General features: G+C 44.2%; 1 protein-coding gene across 1 annotated transcript in view; it reads right to left on the bottom strand.

The window, feature by feature from the left end:
- The window catches only part of FBXL13 (F-box and leucine rich repeat protein 13), a 396,865-nt gene that overhangs the window by 30,732 nt on the left and 345,103 nt on the right, over nt 1–21,030 (bottom strand). Inside the window, exon 18 of the mRNA XM_073573638.1 lies at nt 19,107–19,190. Within this exon, the coding sequence (XP_073429739.1) occupies nt 19,107–19,190 (84 nt within the window). The remainder of the gene's footprint in view (nt 1–19,106; nt 19,191–21,030) is intronic.

The following is a 21,030-nucleotide window of genomic DNA, read 5'->3' as shown; positions in this document are numbered from 1 at the left end:
TATTTATTTTGCTCATTTATATAGCGCCATTAATTCCACAGCGCTTTACAGGCACTGTCCCCGATAGGGAATTTAGATTGTGAGCCCTATCAGTATGTCTTTTGAAATGTGGGAGGAAACTGGAGGAAAGCCACACAAACACTGGGAGAACATACTGTACAATTTGTATCCAAATTATATCACAATCATATCATATCACATTTCATCCATGATGATAAATTTGTTGGATCTTTAGACATTTTGCCTAACTTTCTACCATCCATTGGTTATCTTGCTTGTTGACTAAAATCGTGTGTCAAAATTAAGCTACACCCCTTTCTAGAAATCTCACATCAGGAGCACTGGCCTCTGGTCCCCTGCATGTTTACTTTTTCATAATGTATTTCTTCTCTATACCTAGTAAATCCATAGTAGGTCCAAGGCTGCCTTTATGATTTAGATATTAACAACTCCTGTGTATTATTTTTGTTGGTCGTGTATTTGGTGTATAGATCAACTTCTTTAGTAATCCACTCCACAACCAGCATTTCCACTATCCTAACACTATCTATTTTTATCTGCTGACTTCAATCTTATTTTTTTGAGGCATGCCTACCTCTCTATACCTATCTATACACACAAACGTCAAAATTGTTGGTACCCCTCATTTAATGACAGAAAAACCCACAATGGTGACAGAAATAACATAAATCTGACAAAAGTAATAATAAATCAAAAATCTATGAAAATGAACAAATGAAACACAGACATTGCTTTTCAACCATAAATCCACAGAATTTTCTAAAAAATAAAACTCTTGAAATAGGTCTGGACATAAATGATGGTAGCCTTAACTTAATATTTTGTTACAAAACCTTTTGAGGCAATCACTGCAATCAAACGATTCCTGTAACTGTCAATGAGACTTCTGCACCTCTCGACAGGTATTTTGGCCCACTCCTCAAGAGCAAACTGATCCAGTTGTCTCATGTTTGAAGGTTGCCTTTTCCAGACTGCATGTTTCAGCTCTTTCCGAAGATGCTCAATAGAATTTAGGCCAGGGTTCATAGAAGACCACTTCAGAATAGTCCAATGTTTTCCTCTTAGCCATTCTTGGGTATTTTTTTGCTGTGTGTTTTGGGTCATTATCCTGTTGCAAGACCCATGACCTGCGACTGAGACCAAGCTTTCTGACACTGGGCAGCACATTTCTCTCTAGAATCCCTTGATAGTCTTGAGATTTCATTGTACCCTGCACAGATTCTAGACACCCTGTGCCAGATGCAGCAAAGCTGCCCCAGAACAGAACAGAGCCTCCTCCATGTTTCACAGTAGGGACAGTGTTCTTTTCTTGATTTGCTTCATTTTTCCATCTGTGAATATAGAGCTGATGTGTCCTGCCAAAAAGTTCAATTTTTGTCTCATCTATCCATAGGACATTCTTCCAGAAGCTTTGTGGCTTGTCAACATGTAGTTTGGCAAATTCCAGTCTGGCTTTTTTATGATTTTTTTTTTTCAATAATGGTGTCCTCCTTGGTCCTCTCCCATGAAGTCCACTTTGGCTCATACAACGACGGATGGTGCGATCTGACACTGATGTTTCTTGAGCTTGAAGTTCACCTTTAACCTGTTTAGAAATTTTTCTGGGCTCTTTTGTTACGATTCATATTATCAGTCTGTTTGATTTCTCATCAATTTTCCTCCTGTGGCCATGTCCAGGGAGGTTGGCTACAGTCCCATGGAGCTTAAATTTCTGAATAATATGTGCAACTGTAGTCACAGGAACATCAAGCTGCTTGAAGATGGTCTTATAACTTTGACCTTTAACATGTTTGTCTGTAATTTTCTTTCTAATCTCTTGAGACAACTCTTTCCTTTGCTTCCTCTGGTTCATGTTGAGTGTGATACACACCATGTCACCAAACAGCACAGTGAGTATCTGCAGCCCTCTATACAGGCCCACTCACTGATTCCAAGATTGTAGACACCTGTGATGCTAATTAGTGGACACACCTTGATTTAACATGTCCCTTTTGTCACATTATTTTCAGGGGTACCAACATTTCTGTCCAAGCCTATTTCATGAGTTTTATTTTTTAAAATTCGGTGGAAGGATGGTTGTAAAGCAATGTCTGACTTTCATTTGTTCATTTTCATAGATTTTTGATTTATTATTACTTTTGTCAGATTCAAGTTATTTCTGTCACCGTTGTGGGTTTTTCTGTAATTAAACAAGAGGTACCAAAAATTTAGACCACGAGTGTACATATGCTGAGCGTATAGAATGTTTACTAGGTATGTTGTGACTGTGCAAGGCAAGTTCAGTGGCTGTTCCCAGGTGCCCTTCTACAGCTACCCCCTATTTTCATAACATATTTGCACTTTATTTTTATGATGTAGAAAAAGAATAGATTTTTTTAGTGTTTTAATTTGTCCTGCCTCCTTTTACACTATACATGCTTACACTCCATTCAGGCTAAACATTTCACCTTTTCTTCTAAGCCGCATTTAAAATAGTACATCACCTATATATGGATACAGGTATCCATGAACCATTAAACAAGAGTATAAAATCAATATAGTTTTATTCAACGTTCATTTAAAAATAGAGCACCAAGGTTCTTTCCCAGTGATCATTCTTCACAAAATTGTAAGCATTGGTGATCCAGTGCTCCTTCCATTGCTCTTGAGAGCCATATTACACGATGTCACTTCACTCAACATGGTAATATTAGCACCATGCACTTTACTTATGTTTCTTCACACAAACATATACACATTTTCAATATGTGTATATTCTATGGACTTTACCTGTATAGTACTGTAGATTCAGTTGATATGATCTGTTATTTTAGTATGGGGACTATAAAAATATGGTGATACCAGGTGGACTTCACTAAAATGGCGCATGTATGCGGATGCGCGCTAAATCCATGTTCCCTGCACCAATAAAGGCCTCTCTAAACTAGTGGCGTGCGTTGATGACGTCATGGGGACATTTTCTCCTCTGACACGCATAGGAGATGAGTACTGGATCTGATGCACCTGAGGGCAGTTCTGCATGCGCTACCACTACTGGCCCATATGTGAGTGGCTTAGATATATAAGTATGACAGGAGAGAGTAACTGACACACTCCCCTTGAGAAAGCATGTGAGTGGAACGCGCGTCGGGGCGTTTGCGGTGGTGTCTTATGCACTGATACATCAGATCATGGGTAAGCATTGACTTTTCAACAATTCCATTTGCATGATTCATTTGGACTATACAGAGATCTATTACAGACTTATATGTTAATTGTCCATTTTGGTAACTGTATTTGTTAAGATGAACTGGTTTGATCTAATGAGGCATGGATCAAATTTATCATTGAATTATTGACAAAATGTCCATTTGGTAATAATAATTCTTAGGATAAAATGATTTGATGGGATGTGGCACATTTGCCTTAGCATCATCTCTCTTGTACTTGTAGTACCCTGTTTGTTACAAACCCCACATACATGTTGTTTGTATGATATATGTTTTTAAATGAACGCTGAATAAAACTATATTGATTTTATACTCTGTGTGAGTGGTTCATGGATACCTTGTATCCATACATGGGTGATATACGATATAATCCACTGCATATTTATAGATAATTACTAATGGAGAGACGGGTATAGATATGCCTATAGCCAGATCTATTTTTTTATGCTTCTTGAATGTTTGTATTTAAAATGGTTGATCTGCTGCGGTGTCCTTATGACAATACTTTTCTGTGAGGAGTGGGGATCACAAGGGCAGTTGCCCTGGAAGCAAAATTCTTAGGGGTGCTCAAGGTGTAGAGGCAAGTGGTTAACCTATAATGACATATTACAAGCAAGATACTGTGTGTGTATGTATGTATGTGTGTGTGTATATATATATATATATATATATATATATATATATATATATATATATATATATATATATATATATATATATATATATATACTGTATATAGGGGCATATCTAGTGGGGTCAGGCTGGGCATTTGCCTCGGGCACAGTCAGCAGCATTTTGCAGCCCCCATAGTGGGAGTTGGATGTTCTCTGAGCTGGCTGTCAAGCTAACAGCCAGCTCAGAGAAGGTGCAGAGTGCAGGCTCCCAGTGTACAATTGTACATGAGTCTTTTAGGTGCTAGTACAATTGAAGCCCTGGCTGACGTCACTTTCAGTTCAGGGTGAGGTCAGCAGCGTGATACTTTAATCACACTGCTGACGTCACTCTTCGGCGCTGCAAAGGTGTCAGAAGTTTGGTGTGTTTAGTGCTCCAATGGAGCTGAAGACACCGAAGATTTATTGTATCTAGGGGAAGGAGGCAAGAAATTTAAATACACAGTATGGGGAGGGAGTAAAGGGAATGTATGCAGACACAGTATGGGGAGCGAGGGGGGCAGTATATGTGGATACCGTATAGGGAACAAACGAGGGGACAGAAAATTTGAGGACACACTAGCAATGAGGGGATGGATGCAGAAACAGTATGGGGAGCGAAGAGGATGTGTTGAGACTATTGAAGAAAATAGTATGAGGAGACAGTATAAGGATGAGAAAAATCTGAGGGAGACTGGATAGTGTGGGGAGGGTAGTATGGAGAGGGAGCAGCATGAGGAGACAGAAAGACGGGGACAGTACGCCGAGGAGGGGGACTGTTATGAGGGAGCATAGTATAAAGAATGGGCATTATGGGGGAAAATAATGTGAAAGATTGAAGATGAGGCCCAGTATGGAAAGGAGACGGCAGTGTGGAAGGCATGTACCATAAGAGGGACAATGTGCGAGTCATATTTTGTTCAGGGAAAACAATGAGGAGAAATTAATTATTCAGGGGCACAGTGTAGAGCAGATATTTTTATTCAGGAGCATTATAATGACACTCCTATTTTTAAGGCAAACGTGTGGAAATATTGCTGCACAAGACCGGAGAAGATGGAAGTATTCAGAAACAAGCTGTGGCTATGAAAAGTCATCATGGGAGCTGAACAAGATGAAGAAAAGAAAGAGAAAACTACTTCAATCAGGGACAACTTCATCTATAAGGTACCTGGATGTAAATGTTTGTTTGTCATATTGATTAAGTCTTAGCCCTACTGCAGTTTCTGTATTGTCCACAGTGTGATGATGACTGATAGCAACAACTCCTTACCATTCTTAAGGTACTGTCACACTTAGCGATGTACCAGCGATCCCGACCAGCGATATGACGCGGTCAGGATCGCTGGTACATCGCTAAGTGGTCGCTAGTGAGCTGCCACATAGGCAGATCTCACCAGCGACATCGCTGGGGACGGGGGTCGCTACTTACCTGTCACACCAGGCGATCCTGCGTCCTCCCGCCCGGCTCCACGCGTCGCTCGTCCTCACAGCAGGAAGCGCCACAGGAAGCTGACGACGAGAAACAGTCCTGAACGTTCTCGCGCGATCAGCGATAACCAGCGGGGGAGCGGGTCGTAGGTAAGTATCAGACACAGAGATATCGCTAGCAATATCGCTATAACGTCACTAGTTATAGCGATATTGCTAGCGATATCTCTTAGTGTGACATGCCCTTTAAGGATGTACTGGAAGTTGTAGGTTCATGCAATACAAAAGGACAGGTGCTTCTCACAAAATTAGAATATCATTAAAAAGTTAATTTATTTCAGTTCTTCAATACAAAAAGTTGAAACTCATATTATATAGAATCATTACAAACAGAGTGATCTATTTCCATTGTTTATTTCTATTAATGTCGATGATTATGGCTTACAGCCAATGAAAAAAGTAATTATCTCAGCAAATTAGAATACTCTATAACACCAGCTTTAAAGTGATTTTAAAATCCAAAATGTTGGCCTACTGAAATGAATGTTCAGTAAATGCACTCAATACTTGGTCGTGGCTCATTTTGCATCAATTACTGCATCAATGTGGCGTGGCATGGAGGTGATCAGCCTGTGGCACTGCTGAGGTGTTATGGAAGCCCAGGTTGATTTGATAGCAGCCTTCAGCTCATCTGCATTGTTGGGTTTGGTGTCTCATCTTCCTCTTGACAATACCCCATAGATTCTCTATGGGGATAAGGTCAGGCGAGTTTGCTGGCCAATCAAGCACAGTGATACTGTTGTTTTTAAACCAGGTATTGGTACTTTTGGCAGTGTGGACACGTGCCAAGTCCTGCTGGAAAATGAAATTTCCATCTCCAAAAAGCTTGTCGGCAAAGGGAAGCATGAAGTGCTCTAAGATTTCCTTGTAGACGGCTGTGCACACTTTGGTCTGGATAAAACACAGTGGACCTACACCAGCAGATGACATGGCTCCCCAAACCATCACTGATTGTGGAAACTTCACACTAGAACCTCAAGAAGCTTGCATCGTGTGCCTCTCCACTCTTCCTCCAAAACTCTGGAACCTTGATTTCCAAATGAAATGCAAAATGTACTTTCATCTAAAAACAACACCTTGGACCACTGAGCAACAGTCCAGTTCTTTTTTACCTTGGCCCAAGTAAGGTGCTTCTGGCATTGTCTATTGGTTATGAGTGGCTTGACACAAGGAATGCGACACTTGTAGCCCATGTTCTGCATACCGTATTTTCCGCTTTGTAAGACGCACTTTTTTTCCCCCAAAATTGAGATTTCAGTGCCGAGATGTCCGTCTGCGCATGCGCGGCGGCCATTTTCCAGGAAGAAAGCAGGCATGGAGCGACAGAGACCCCCCACGCTGAACGGGACAGAGCGCGGCGGCGGCGGTGGGGCGGAAGAAACCACCGGGGGACAGGAGCGCGGCGGTGGCGGACAGCGCAGCGGCAGCATCAGGGCACAGAGTGCCGCCGCAAGTACCCTCAGAACGGGACAGAGCGCGGTGGTGGCGGTAAGAACCGGGGGAGAGCGCGGCGGTGGTGGCAAGCAGGCACCGGGGGACAGCGTGGCGGTGGTGGCAAGCACTGGGGGACAGAGTGCGGCGGTGGTGGCAAGCAGGCACCGGGGGACAGAGCGTGGCGGTGGTGGCAAGCATCAGGGGACAGAGGGCGGCGGCAGTAACAGACACCGGCAGCGGCACGCTGCACATCAAAACACCCCCTCATCCCAGCAGCAATGTTCCACTCCGGCCTCCTCCATCACCACCCCTGGAAAGCAATAAGACGCATGGATTATAAGATGCACCACCATTTTATTAAAAATAAAGTTTTTTTCCTATTTTTCTCCTCAAAATTTGGGGTGCGTCTTATAATCCGGAGCGTCTTATAAAGCGAAAAATACGGTACGTCCGTGTGTGGTGGCACTTGAAGCAATGACTCCAGCAGCAGTCCACTCCTTGTGAATCTCCCCCAAATTTTTGAATGGCCTTTTCTTAACAATACTTCCAAGGCTGCGGTTATCCTAGTTGCTTGTGAACCTTTTTCTACCACACTTTTTCCTTCCACTCAACTTTCCATTAATATGCTTGGGTACAGCACTCTGAACAGCCAACTTCTTTAGTAATGACCCTTTGATGGCTTTCCCTCATTATGGAATGTGTCAATGACTGCCTTCTGGACATCTGTCAAGTCAGCAGTATTCCCCATGATTGTGGAGCCTACTGAAACTAAGACTAAGGGACTTTAAGTGCTTAGGAATCCTTTGCAGGTGTTTTTATTCTAATTTACTGAGATAATGAGTTTTGGGTTTTCATAGGCTGTAAGACATAATCATCAACATTAGCAGAAATAAACACCTGAAATAGATCACTCTGTTTGTAATGACTCTATAGTATACTAGTTTCACTTTTTGTATTGAAGAACTGAAATTATCTTTTTGATGATATGCTAATTTTGTGTGAAGCACCTGTACATAAAGTGATAAAAGATGATTTCTCAGCAACAACACAGCTGATATGAGACACACAGGTAGGGAGGACTGTTTTCAGCATTCTGTAGCCTGTATGTCCATATTAATAATTTAGGTCAAATGTGATGACAGATTCCCTTTAACCCCTTTCCGACATCGGGCATAATAGTATGCCGATGTCAGACTCCCTCCCTTTGATGTAAGCTGTTTTGAACATTTTAACCCCTTTCTGACATCTGACGTACTATCCCGTCCATGTGCCCTGGGCCCGTATGCCCATGGACGGGATAGTATGTCATCGCGATCAGCTGCACTCACGGGGGAGCGCAGCTGATCGCGGCAGGGTGTGAGCTGATTCTCACAGCTGACACCCGGCACTAAGTGCCAGAAGCCATCACGGACCGCTCCCGGCACTTTAACCCCTTGCACACTGCAATCAAACATGATCGCTGCATTCCGGGAGCAGGCAGAGAGCTGTCAACACTGACAGCCCCTCTGCCTTTGGATCAGAGACCCGCGGCATGACGCGGGGTTCCGATCGCTTCCATGGTAACCCGATGTCGTCATGACGACATCCGGGTTACCAGAGCAGAGAGACTACCTGTCATGCGCAGTGCATGTCAGGAAGTCTCTGAGTTTAGTGCAGAGTAGCTGCAACGCTGACAGCTTCTATAGCATGCAGATCTGCATGCTATAGAAGCAATCAGCCTGCACAAAATGAGTGCACCATAGTGGGAAAAGGTGCAAAAGTAAGCATGAAGTTAAAAAAAAAAAAATTAAAATAATTGTAAAAACGGTAATTAGACCTACCGGTAATTGTGTTTCCAGGAATCCATCCTGACAGCACACCTGGAGGACGTCCTTCTCATCCGTAGTGGGACAGGAAACCACGAGAGTCTGAAAGGACCCTCCCTCTACCATCCCACAGTGATTTCACAAAGTAACACCTCTGGATGGATTTAGACAAAAAAGAAATTTTATTCAAACCAACATTTTCCATACACATGTTACATCACAATTGCATGGACACGTTTAACGGGAGGGAACTAATAGTGCTGTCAGGATGGATTCCTGGAAACACAATTACCGGTAGGTCTAATTACCGTTTTCCAGGTCACCACCTGACAGCACACCTGGAGTAGTACCAAAGAATATTGGTCCTAGGGTGGGACTACCACGTGGAGTACCTTTCTCCCAAAAGCCAACTGTGCGGAGGCCACGTCTAACTTATAATGTTTAGAAAACGTACTGAGACTGGCCCAAGATGCGGCTCTGCAGATTTGTTCTGCCGAGGCTCCGCCCCTCTCTGCCCATGATGTGGCCATGGCCCTAGTTGAGTGAGCTCTAAAGCTCCCCGGGGGGCTCTGACCCTGTGCTCTATACGTTGTGCTAAAAACGGATTTAATCCACCTTGCTATTGTGGATTTCGATGCCTTTTTCCCCTTATTAGGGCCTCTGAACTGGACAAAGAGATTATTATCCTGCCTCCAAGGCCTGGTTGCGTCCAGGTACCTGAGCACTGTTTCCCTAACATCCAGGTTATGGTAAGCTTCCTCCTTGCTATTTTTAGGAAACTGACAAAATGAGGGGAGCACTACCTCCTGATTCATGTTCGAATCTGAGATCACCTTGGGGAGAAAAGCCGGGATCCTGAACCAATAGGGCCTGGAGTTCCCCTAATCTTTTGGCTGACGTAACAGCCACTAAGAACGCTGTCTTCAGAGAGAGGTTACTGATAGTTATTTCTACCCCTAGCTGGTATGGCTGTCTACATAGCGCGTTAAGCACTAGATTAAGGTCCCAAGGAGGGACGGTCCTTCTTATCAAGGGCTTAAGTCTCTGCACAGCCCTTGAAAACCGGGCTATCCAGGGGTGAGATGATAGGGTTGTGTCATAGAACACGCTTAAGGCCGCAATCTGCACTCTCAGGGTGCTAGGTCTGAGGCCCTTTTTGAACCCTGCCTGTAGGAAGTCAAGGATCTTCGGGATGTGGGGTTGGTCAGTTTCGACTGTCGCCTCTCCACAGAAGCTGCAAAATTTTTTCCAAATTTTGTTATATATTGCTGCTGTTACGGGTTTCCTACTTGCTTGTAGAGTGGATATAACTTCGTCCAATAGACCCTTCGTTCTCAGGAACTGCCGCTCAGGATCCAGGCTGATAGTTTGAGGGCTTCTGGCCTTTTGTGGAAGACCGGACCCTCATGAAGAAGGTCTTCTCTTCTTGGCAGGAGAATGGGGTCTTCCCGTGATATCTTCCTGAGTAGATGAAACCAGCTTCTTCTTGGCCAATAGGGAACTACCAATATGACCCTGGCTCCGTCCTCGTAGATCTTCCTGAGAACACTTGGGATGAGAGCTAGAGGCGGGAAGGCGTACAGTAAGCCCCTGTTCCACGGCTGCGACAGAGCGTCTATCCCTGTCGGGTCTCCTGCCGGGTTTAGGGAGTAAAAGGCTCTGACCTTTGCATTCCCCTTGTCCGCAAACAGGTCTATTTCTGGTTGTCCCCAGCGATCGCACAGGCTGCTGAACACTTTTTCGTTGAGTTCCCAGTCCGTTGCGGTTATTCTTCTCCTGCTGAGAAAGTCCGCAACCTGGTTGCTGGTGCCCTCCAGATGTACTGCTGAGATTGAGAGGACCTCTTTCCGCCCATCTGAAGATCTGGTCTGCTAAGCCCTGTAGTGCCGGGTGCTTCGGTCCGCCCTGATGGCGGAGAAAGGCTACTGTTGTGGTATTGTCCGAAAATATCTTGACGTGCCTGTTCTTCACCCGAGGCCAGGCGACGAGTAGTACCTTCCAGACCGCTTTTAGTTCTCTGAAGTTGGAGGACCTGTTGCTGTCCTCCCGACTCCATCGCCCCTGATAGTACTCTCCTCCGATGTATCCCCCCCAGCCGTACAGACTTGCGTCCGTGGTTACTACGACCTCTGGGGACTGAATCCATGAGACACCGGTTTTTAGGTTTCTCGGGACGGTCCACCACAGCAGCGACCTTCTGACCTGGGGAATTAATTGTATCTTCTTGTCTAGTGAGCCTTGCCTTTTGTCCCAAGCTGCTAGGACTGCCTGTTGCAGTCTGCGGGAGTGGAACTGACTCCATCTGACACAGGAGATACACAAAGTCATCAGTCCCAGAATCCTCATTGCGTCCCTGATCGACACTCGGTTCTTTGAGAATTGGCGGATCTTCTGTTGGTCTGCTTTTCTTCTGGAAGATAGGACATTCTTCTTTCTGAATCCAGCATGACCCCTAAAAATTTTATTCTGGGCTTGGGTATAAGATCTGATTTCGACCAATTTATTATCCAGCCCAACTTTTGCAGTGTGGCGATCGAGGACTGACAGTCGACTCTGAGCTGGGCTGCTGAATCTGCTACGATCAAGAAGTCGTCTAGGTACGGGATCACTGTGATGTTTTGGGCTCTTAGGCCACAACCTCTACCATTATCTTCGTGAAAACTCTTGGGGCTGATGCTAGGCCGAAGGGGAGACAGTGAAACTGGTAGTGGTGAACCCTGCCCTCCTTCTCGACCGCAAACCTGAGATATTTTTGGTGGTCTGGGTGGATGGTGACGTGGTAATATGCGCTTTTTAGATCTAAAGTGCACATTACCACCGCTTCTCCCAGGAGTGGAACCGTGGATCTTATTGACTCCATCTTGAAGCGTTTGTATGATACCCACTTGTTTAAGGGCTTGAGATTTATTATGGTCCTGGTCTCCCCCGACGGTTTTTTTTATCGCGAAGAGGCTCGAGTAGTGTCCCCTTCCCTCTTCTTGCGTGGGCACTGGTGTGATTGCCTCCATTTCTAGGAGGTCCTGGATATCTAACCACATGGGGGAGGCCGGACAGAGTCGAGAGCTGGTTACTAGGAACCTGTTTGAGGGTAGGGAGCTGAATTCTATCCTGTATCCTTGAGAAATTACCTGCAGTACCCCGGGGCTGGTGGTAATCTCCCGCCATTCTTCCTTGAACCTGAGCAGTCGCCCCCCTACACTGGTGGCGTCATTTCTTCCGGGAGCTAGACCCTGGGCCGGAGAAGATGGTTTCTCTGCTCCTATTCCTACCCTCACCCCCTTTGGGGTAGCTCCATCGACCTGACTTCCCCTTCCCTCTGTAGTCCGTTCTCTGATTGTAACGGGGTCTACGAAAGGGCTGATACCTCTTACGCTTCTCTTCGGGGAACCCCTTTTTTTCTTCTGACGCCTTCTCTAAGATATCATCAAGCACAGGTCCGAAGACTCTGCCTCCCGAGAAGGGAATTGAGCACAGTTTATTCTTGGACTGCATGTCACCCGACCAACTTTTAAGCCAGATAGCTCTTCTGGCTGTGTTGGACAGTGATTGGGTTCTGGCCGTAAATCTAACGGACTCTGCTGAGGCGTCAGCCAAAAACCCCGTGGCTAACTTTAGCAAGGGAAGAGATTTTAGAATAGTTTCCCTCGGAGTTCTATCTGACAAATGCTCCCCTAACTCATCTATCCATAGATGCATGGAGCGTGCCACTGATGTCGCGGCTATATTTGTTTTTATGACTGCCGCTGAACTCTCCCAGGCCCTCTTCAAGAGCCCGTCTGCCTTCCGATCTAGGGGATCCTTTAAGCTTGAGGAGTCTTCAAACGGAATGGCTGTCTTTTTTGATACCCTTGCTACTGGGATATCGATTTTAGGGACCTCTTCCCAGACCCTGACCTCTTCTGGGTCAAACGGCAGGCGAAGCCTGAAGTCTCGGGGGATAGTCAATTTTTTCTCTGCTTCCTCCCATTCGTCCAATATCATGGCCCGTATATGGGTATTTACTGGGAAGACCATTGAGGTCTGGGAGCGCAGACCCCCGAACATCTCATCCTGTATTGAGAGGGTAGTCGGGGGTTCCTCAATCTGCATAGTCTGCCGGACTGCCCCCAATAGCTCATCCGTATCGCCGGATGCAAAGAGATACTTTCTCCCTCTTTCCGGGTGCTCTCTGATCTCCACCTCCTCCTCTGCGTCTGATTCGGACAGGATGTCGTCAGAAGACGTGCCTGACTCCCTCTGCCTCTTTCTGGATGCTTGAGGGTTCTGTGGGGCTTGGGACATGGCTCCGGACACCGAAGCTTGTACTTCCTCTCTAATTATTGCCCTCATGTTAGACATGAGCGTAGCCTGTTCTTCCCCCATTATGCGCTTTGTACATGCGTCGCAGAGGGTTTTTTGCCATGTGTCCTTTAGCTTCTTAGAGCAGACGGGACACTTCTTATCTTTCTTCTTCCTTTCTGAGGTGGAGGTTCCCCCCTGGAACACATAAAGTACATGTTCTGTGGGGTCTATTTTACTGGGGCCCTACCATGACCTCATATGAGGCTACTCACGTGACCCTGGCTTTCCGTTCCTGTCTCCGTCTTTGCCTGGTCCTCCATCACCGATGGATAAGGTTCCCTGTGGCTGTCTGCCTGCGGAGACATCAAACCGTGTAAGTGGCCGGGAGGTGGTGTCCGGCCCTTACACCGCAGGGCCTGCATACCGCTGTTGCGTCTTCTGTCCTGCCGCGCTGCCGATCCGCTCCACTGCACAGAATCTGCCCCCTTCTCAGCGATGCCGGCACTTCCTGAATGCAGGGTGGTCGTCTTTAATGACGCGACCGGAAGTGACATCCGGGTCCGGTGACGCGACCGGAAGTGACGTCCCGGTCGGAAGACCCGCCTCCTGGATGGCGTGCGCACACGTGCTCTGTATGGGTAAAAGTAGCGCGCCTCTGGCTCCCCAGGCATGGCGCTGTTACCGCTTACAGCGGGAAGGGGGAGAGATGCGGCGATCCTCCGCCGGGGTCCGCTTGCGGGGCACGTGGAGTCCGTAGAGGTGGCCCCAGTACCTACGTCGGTGGTGTCAGTGGCGTCCGGGGTCGAGAGCCTCCCGTCGGGAGGAAGCGACCCCTTCTCCAGGAGCAGCGCTACACTGGAGGGGCTGAGGGACCCTGTGCCGGGTTTCAGCTTGCAGAGTTTTCCCGGTAGGAAGGGAAAGGCTGGGCCCCCCCGATCCTGACCCTCTGCGCGGAACGGCTGGATCTCCTCTCGTCGTTCCTATCCGCAGTGGGACAGGAAAAACACTGTGGGATGGTAGAGGGAGGGTCCTTTTAGACTCTCGTGGTTTCCTGTCCCACTACGGATGAGAAGGACGTTCTCCAGGTGTGCTGTCAGGTGGTGACCTGGAAAATATTTTAAAATAATAATAAAAAAATAAATATTTATTCCAGTAATAAATAAATGAATTCAAAAAAAAAATCTAAACAATAAAAGTACACATATTTAGTATCACCGCGTCTGTGACAACCCGACCTATAAAACTGTCCCACTAGTTAACCTCTTTAGTGAGCACTATTTAAAAAAAAGCAAAAAAAAAAAAACAATGCTTTATCATCGTACCACCGAACAAAAAGTGGAATAACAAGTGATCAAAAAGACGGATATAAATAAACAAGGTAAGGCTGAAAATGTCATCTTGTCCTGCAAAAAACTACCCGCCATACAGCATCATCAGCGAAAAAATAAAAATGCTATAGCTCTTAGAATAAAAAGATGCAAAAATAATTGTTTTTTATATAAAAGTTTTTATTGTATAAAAGCCCCAAAACATAAAAAAATATAAATGAGGTATCGCTGTAATCGTACTAACCCAAAGAATAAAACTGTTTGATGAAATTTTACCACACGCTGAACAGTATAAACGCCTCAACCAAAAGAAATTCATGAATTGCTGGTTTTGTTCATTCTGCCTCACAAAAATCAGAATAAAAAGTGATCAAAAAAGTCATGTGTCCGAAAATGGTACCAATTAAAACGTCAACTCGTCCCGCAAAAAACAAGACCTAACATGACTCTGTGGGCCAAAATATGAAAAAATGATAGCTCTCAAAATGTGGTGATGCAAAAACTATTTTTTGCAATAAAAAGCGTCTTTTAGTGTATGACAGCTGCCAAACATAAAAACCTGCTATATAAACCCGCTATAAATAGTAAATCAAACCCCCTTTATCACCCCCTTGGTTAAGGAAAAATAATAATAAAAAAAAGTATTTCCATTTTCCCTTTAGGGTTAGGGCTAGGGTTAAGCCTAAATTTAGGGTTGGGCCGGGGTCACATTGCATTATGGCAGTCCGTTGGATGGACTGCGTTACACTGCGGCATAACGCTGCCTTTTTTTCTGCTGTTGAATTTGAAATTTTTGGAGGCTTTTAGTCTTCTTTTGTGGATTTGCTAATAGTTTTTTCCGCCTCTTAACAGTTAGCTCCTCCCCATAACATGTGACTTTCCAAGAAGCAGTCATTGGTTGACTGCACTGTCAATACTCCTTCCCAAAAAACTAAATAAAACCTTTACTGATGTTGTCTTTGTTAGAAAATTCACAATTAAGACAAGCAAAGAAATGGAAATAACATAGGAAAAACCACATACATTGAAGATGCAGAAATAATGTAATAACAAAAATACTTCTATCTCAGAAACTTTATGTGATAGAGCAAAACTAAGCATATTTTTGGAATCAGCACATGAAACTCCATAAAACAGACATTTTACCTTTGCTGATGATTTTTTTTTGTGTTGACCAGTGTATTTAAAGGGGCTGTCTAAGTTTGTGATGAGTCTGCAGTCATTCTTTGTGACTACAGACTTCTGAATTCTCACAGCGCGCACTGTATGCTTTCATGATTGTCTAGTGCCAGCGGTGAGAGTGGGAGGTATATGCAGTCATGTGCCAACTAGACATCTGTGGCCTTGCCCAATGAATTGCGAGGCTGGACACGTCTAGCCGAAATGTGGCCAGAAGCATAAAAATCACATACTTGTGCTCACGTGACCATCCACTCTTGCCACCGGCAAGGGAGAATCCTAAAAGTGTGCAGTGCATGTGCTGTGAGAATTTAGAAGCCTGCAGTCACCTACAGTAACTGGAGACTTTCATCTCAAACCTGGACAAGCACCTTAATTATAAAATGAGACACTCTAGCATGCCAATCCTAACAGCGTGTAATATACTCACTGTCAGGATACAGCCCTAATAGCGGGTTCCTTCAGTCATCACATGGCCACATCACTCATATGCGATTTACATACTTGCATAACGTGACAATTCGCTTTTCTTCTTGCTTCTCTGTTTTTCATTGAACATTGACACAGCACATGACTGTAAGTGTGCAAATCACATGTGAATGAGGGGAGGCGCCAAGCTGAATTCTTCCTCCAGATGCCACAAAACCTATATACACCTCTGGTACATGGTGTGCATGTGTAATCTTCTTTTCTACCCTGGTGTTGCCAATTTTTGCGTTTTTGTACCAATGCCAGGAAATAATTAACTGTCATATAAATTACAAAGAAACACTCAACAGAACCTGCACGCAAGCTACAAAGAGTTTACACCACCACTGCAGAACTGTGTGGAGCTGAAGAGACAATGTGGCAGAACCATTTCTCATCTGTGAACCCTGAGCAGGTATAAATTAGACTGAGATGTCTTCCAAAGCTCCAGAGGCATCTGCAAACCTCTCTGCTTTGTTAAGTGTCTCGGCTCATTAATCTATCATGAGGAATGAATTGTAAGACTGCAAAAATACTAAAGTGGAAATTACTACTCCACAAGTAATTCGTCTGTTTTAGGTTTGTCAGAAACCACCTAAACAACCAGAACATTTCCTTGGAGACTTTTCAATAGACAATGGAAACAAGAGCTTAAATCATTGTGCATACATAAGAAAAGAGTGTTAAAGAGGAGCTTTCCCAACACTTTATATATGAAACAAGATATATCACTACAAGGGCTACATTGGGCTTTTGAAGTTTAGTACACCCAATATGCAAATTACCCCTTCATCCAAGGGGTATTAACAGATTTTTTTCATCTACATGAACCAACCAGTGGCACAAAACGATCACCTCTCGTAAACTTTTACCAATCTTCATTCGTTTACTGTTATCCGCCTGTTTAACAGATTTAAACGATGCAATGTAGCATGGGTCACCATTGTTCTCGGCAATGCTCATCCTGTTTACACAGGACGATTTTTTTTTGTTTAGCGTAAAAAGATAACTCACCCAATTACTGAGTGTTTTGCTCGTTCATTGGGTGATCAGCAGCCTGTTTGCACTGAAATGTTATCAAATTCACTGACTTTTAGATCCTTAAGATCTTTCACGTTTCCTCTTGCAATGCGAGCACTCTCTGTTAGCACATTCTGCTTCTCCTCGGAGGGTTGTCCTTTTACGTGGTCGACCATGTGCATCTGATCTATGTTAGGTGCAAATGCAACATACTGTATCCCAGCTCTGCTCAGGTGGACAAACACTGTAGAGGACGCTTGGATCTCATTGCCATCATACAGCCCGCAGCCAGAGAGGATCACGGCCACCTGCTTGCTCATGCTGAATACAGGTGAATGGAGAACTCAGGGAGATCAGGAGCAGAACTGAAATATTATCACGAACAAGCTTTCTTAAGAACGCTCATTCACAACTATCTTTTAATGATAATGCAGCTTTAAATGCACATGGTCATGGGTGTTATAGGGTTGCTCAACCTTTCAGCTTATTTTAAGGATCTAATTTGAATAAAATTATTTAATTTCTTGAGTGGTGTACATATGCAAAGTGCTATTTTTGCATCGGTATCAGCACTACCTTCTCTTGTTTTCAACTTTGTGTCCAGACAATTTTTGTTATATTGCAGCGAAATATTATTTTGAAATAAGGCCGGTTTCACATTTGCGTTTCATGGCGCAGCGACTGCCTGCGCATGGCTGCCGCTAAGCCCTGCCCCCTGCCGCGCCTCCGCCGGTAGCTCCGCCTCCGGGCGCATGACGCTGCATGCGTCATGCGTCCCCTATCTTTATCACTGAGGACGCAGGCCGTGCGCAGTATGCGTTTTGGCGGCACCTGCGTCCTTTTGACGGTGCGCCGACCAGCGCCAAACGCAACCTGTTGCAATTTGGTTGCGCTCGGCGCACCGTCAAAAGGACGCAGGCGCCGCCAAACGCATACTGTGCACGGCCTGCGTCCTCAGTGATAAAGATAGGGGACGCATGCAGCGTCATGCGCCCGGAGGCGGAGCTACCGGTGGAGGCGTGGCAGGGGGCGGGCTTAGCGGCGGCCGTGCGCAGGCCGTCGCTGCGCCCTGAAACGCAAATGTGAAACCGGCCTAAATAAGGATTTTGTCTCAAGATGTCAAATGTGTTGAATTGCAAAGAGTTTTCAAAAACAAGCAACCTTGTGTTCTAACTGGTATTAAAAATCCCCTCTATTCCTAACAACCAGGCACCCCTATGGGCTCAGACTGGGGATAACTTAGGCAAGTAGCACATGCCACTTGCAAGCTCTGTGCTGCACAGTCTGCTTGCTGGAGCCCCTCTGTGTTTCCTCCATGCTGCAGAGTCCGAGCTGCCTTTTCTAGCAGCCTGGTAGATGGCTTCTGGGAGGCAGAGAAGCGTAGTGCTCCCGATTAAACTCTTTAAACTGACTAGACAAAAACTATGTTCAAAAAGTACAAAAATATTTAGTTACGTGTATAATTTGATATATCTGTTAATATCATGTTGTTTAAAGAACGCGACACTCTTTCAAATTAAAAATAATAGTTGTTCAGTTTACTGATAGCCAATTGAAAATGTGAGGTTTCAGTGAAATTACCATATTTTTCAGATTATAACATACACTTTTTTCCCAAAATTTTTTTGGGGAAAATGTGGGTGTGTCTTATAATCCGAAATAAAAAAAATAATAATTATTATTCCCTATTACCCAGAGTGGTCATACCGCTACTCTCAGAGCTTTTCTTTTCCATTCTGTTTAGCTCCTACAATTCGATGTTTCAGAAAGGTCATGCAATTTTAATGAAACATCACAATTCTGTATTGCCTAATAAACAGGACAACTATACAATGCAATCTGTCAGTTCATAGTTCTTCCCACTATATAATCGTGGAAGGACCCTACTTGAGCACTTAACATTGGGCCTGGAGTACCATGTTCAATTTTCCGCTTACCAACATACTTTATTTATTTTGCTCACTTATATAACACCATTAATACCACAGCGCCTTACAGGCATCATCATCACTGTCCCCATTGGGGCTCACAATCTACATTCCCTTGCAGTATGTTTTTGGAGTGTGGATGGAAACCGGAGTACCAGGAGGAAACCTACGCAAAAACGGGAAGAACATACACACTCCTTGAAGATGTTGGTGAGATTTGAACCCAGGACCTAATGATGCAGGGCTATAGTGCTAACCACTGAGCCACCGTGCGGCCTTTATACCATGTTACCTGTATACCGATGTCCGTCACTCCCAGGCACTCTGACACACACAGCTCTCTTATTTTACTCTGCGCCCCAAGAGCCATCAGTCCCTGTAAAATACAATAATGACAATCTGGTTACTTCAGACGATTGACTTGAGTTTGAAGGCAGGAGATACTTTGAGTCTTTTTCTGCTTCCCATTTCTTTTGCCAAGGAATTACCATGTTGTATCTACACAGATAGCCGACTTAATCTTACATACATTTCAGATGAGGTAAGGCTTCTCTTTAGCCAACGATTCCAATATTTGTGGAAACACCACCATGGACACTATGAAATATCTTGCTGAGCCCTACATCACAAATCATTAGCCTCAAAAAGGCGCACAGTTAAAGTGGTATGGTTTTAATAACGTAACCAAAGGGAACACTCATTTCACTATCATTTACATATGGCCTAAGCTGAAAATCCTGTCGGTCAGGAACTGTGCTTTATGTCCTGTGTGCAGTAAAATGCTGGGTGAGTAATGTGTGATCTGGGCTCCAGATGTGAATGCCATTTTATATGATGCTATATGTACATAGTTTACCTCTGGCAATGGTCCATGTAATTAATGGGCCTGACATGTCCACCAAGTTCCTTTCATCATCACTGGTATATAAAGTACCAGCCTGCTGGCCCAGGCCATAAAGTGGTGATGTAAAAAGAATAACAAACTTACAATTTTGCATTACGATGGTATAGAGAGAATGTGGGAGGATTGTGTTACCTACTGGAGTAATCAGAGCATGACATAAATATGGCTTCATAATGCCTGACTGGTATTGCTTAAGGACCACCAAGCAAATGACATTTTCAGATATGGTCGGTGGAAGTAAAATAAATATCTGACATCGATGTACCAAAGCTGTTTGTATTATCACTGAGGAAGCTTATTATTGTATCTATTGCTTAACTTATGCATTTCTCCATAGCCCAGACAATACTCACAGGGTAATTCTGCTTAGTCGCCAGTGTGTACCAGAAGGGTTATACACAAAGAAGATCTCCCTTCAGATAGGACATTTATTAAATGCCTAGATACATTCTTCTAATCAATGATATTCTAAGCAACTGCAAATTCTGCAGAATTCTAAAATAGATCACATATGAAAGTCCTCAAAATAATGAACCCCTAATATTTTGGGGTATAGCTGAGGACTGTTAAAAATTATATTTTATTGAAAAAATCATTAAAAAATGTTAAAAAGAAAATAGCTCAGAATATGCATTTATCAAGGACTAATCACCATAGAATACTCACAATGCAACAAAAGCTGTTTACAAAACAGCATGCCGATCAATGTGATGTAATGATATACCACTAAAAATTGATATTCACCAAAAATATATAACATATAGAAGTCTATACTATATGCCTAGAGGTTATGTAAACAAATGCCCCTATCATTAAATAAAGTGCAATAGTGCTTCTAAGATAAACATGACAGCACTAACCGACGCGCATTTCGCAATCCTTCGGGAGGTGTGAAGGCCTCCCGAAGAAGGATTGCAAAACGCGCGTCGGGGCAGCAGGGACGCCAGGACTCCTCCGTGCAAATCATAGGTATATGCCTTTCTGTACCGCTATTCTTATGCCATTTTGGTAATTGATTACATCATTTGTGTCTTCCGTATTGACTGCGCTATTACTCCTAGTAGCTCATGGTCTTATTAGGGATTGCGTGATTGCGCTTTGTAACCTGAGTGTGAATTAGATCCTATTGAGACATGATTGTATAGTCTCTATAGGGGGTTATTAGTGTAACGGTTAGTGCTGTCATGTTTATCTTAGAAGCACTATTGCACTTTATTTAATGATAGGGGCATTTGTTTACATAACCTCTAGGCATATAGTATAGACTTCTATATGTTATATATTTTTGGTGAATATCAATTTTTAGTGGTAT

This window comes from Dendrobates tinctorius, unplaced genomic scaffold, assembly GCF_039654945.1.
Source record: "Dendrobates tinctorius isolate UK_male_01 unplaced genomic scaffold, ASM3965494v1 ptg000035l, whole genome shotgun sequence".
Taxonomy (NCBI): domain Eukaryota; kingdom Metazoa; phylum Chordata; class Amphibia; order Anura; family Dendrobatidae; genus Dendrobates; species Dendrobates tinctorius.
Note: the sequence above shows the minus strand (reverse complement) of the source record. Positions and strands in the feature narration are given on the sequence as shown.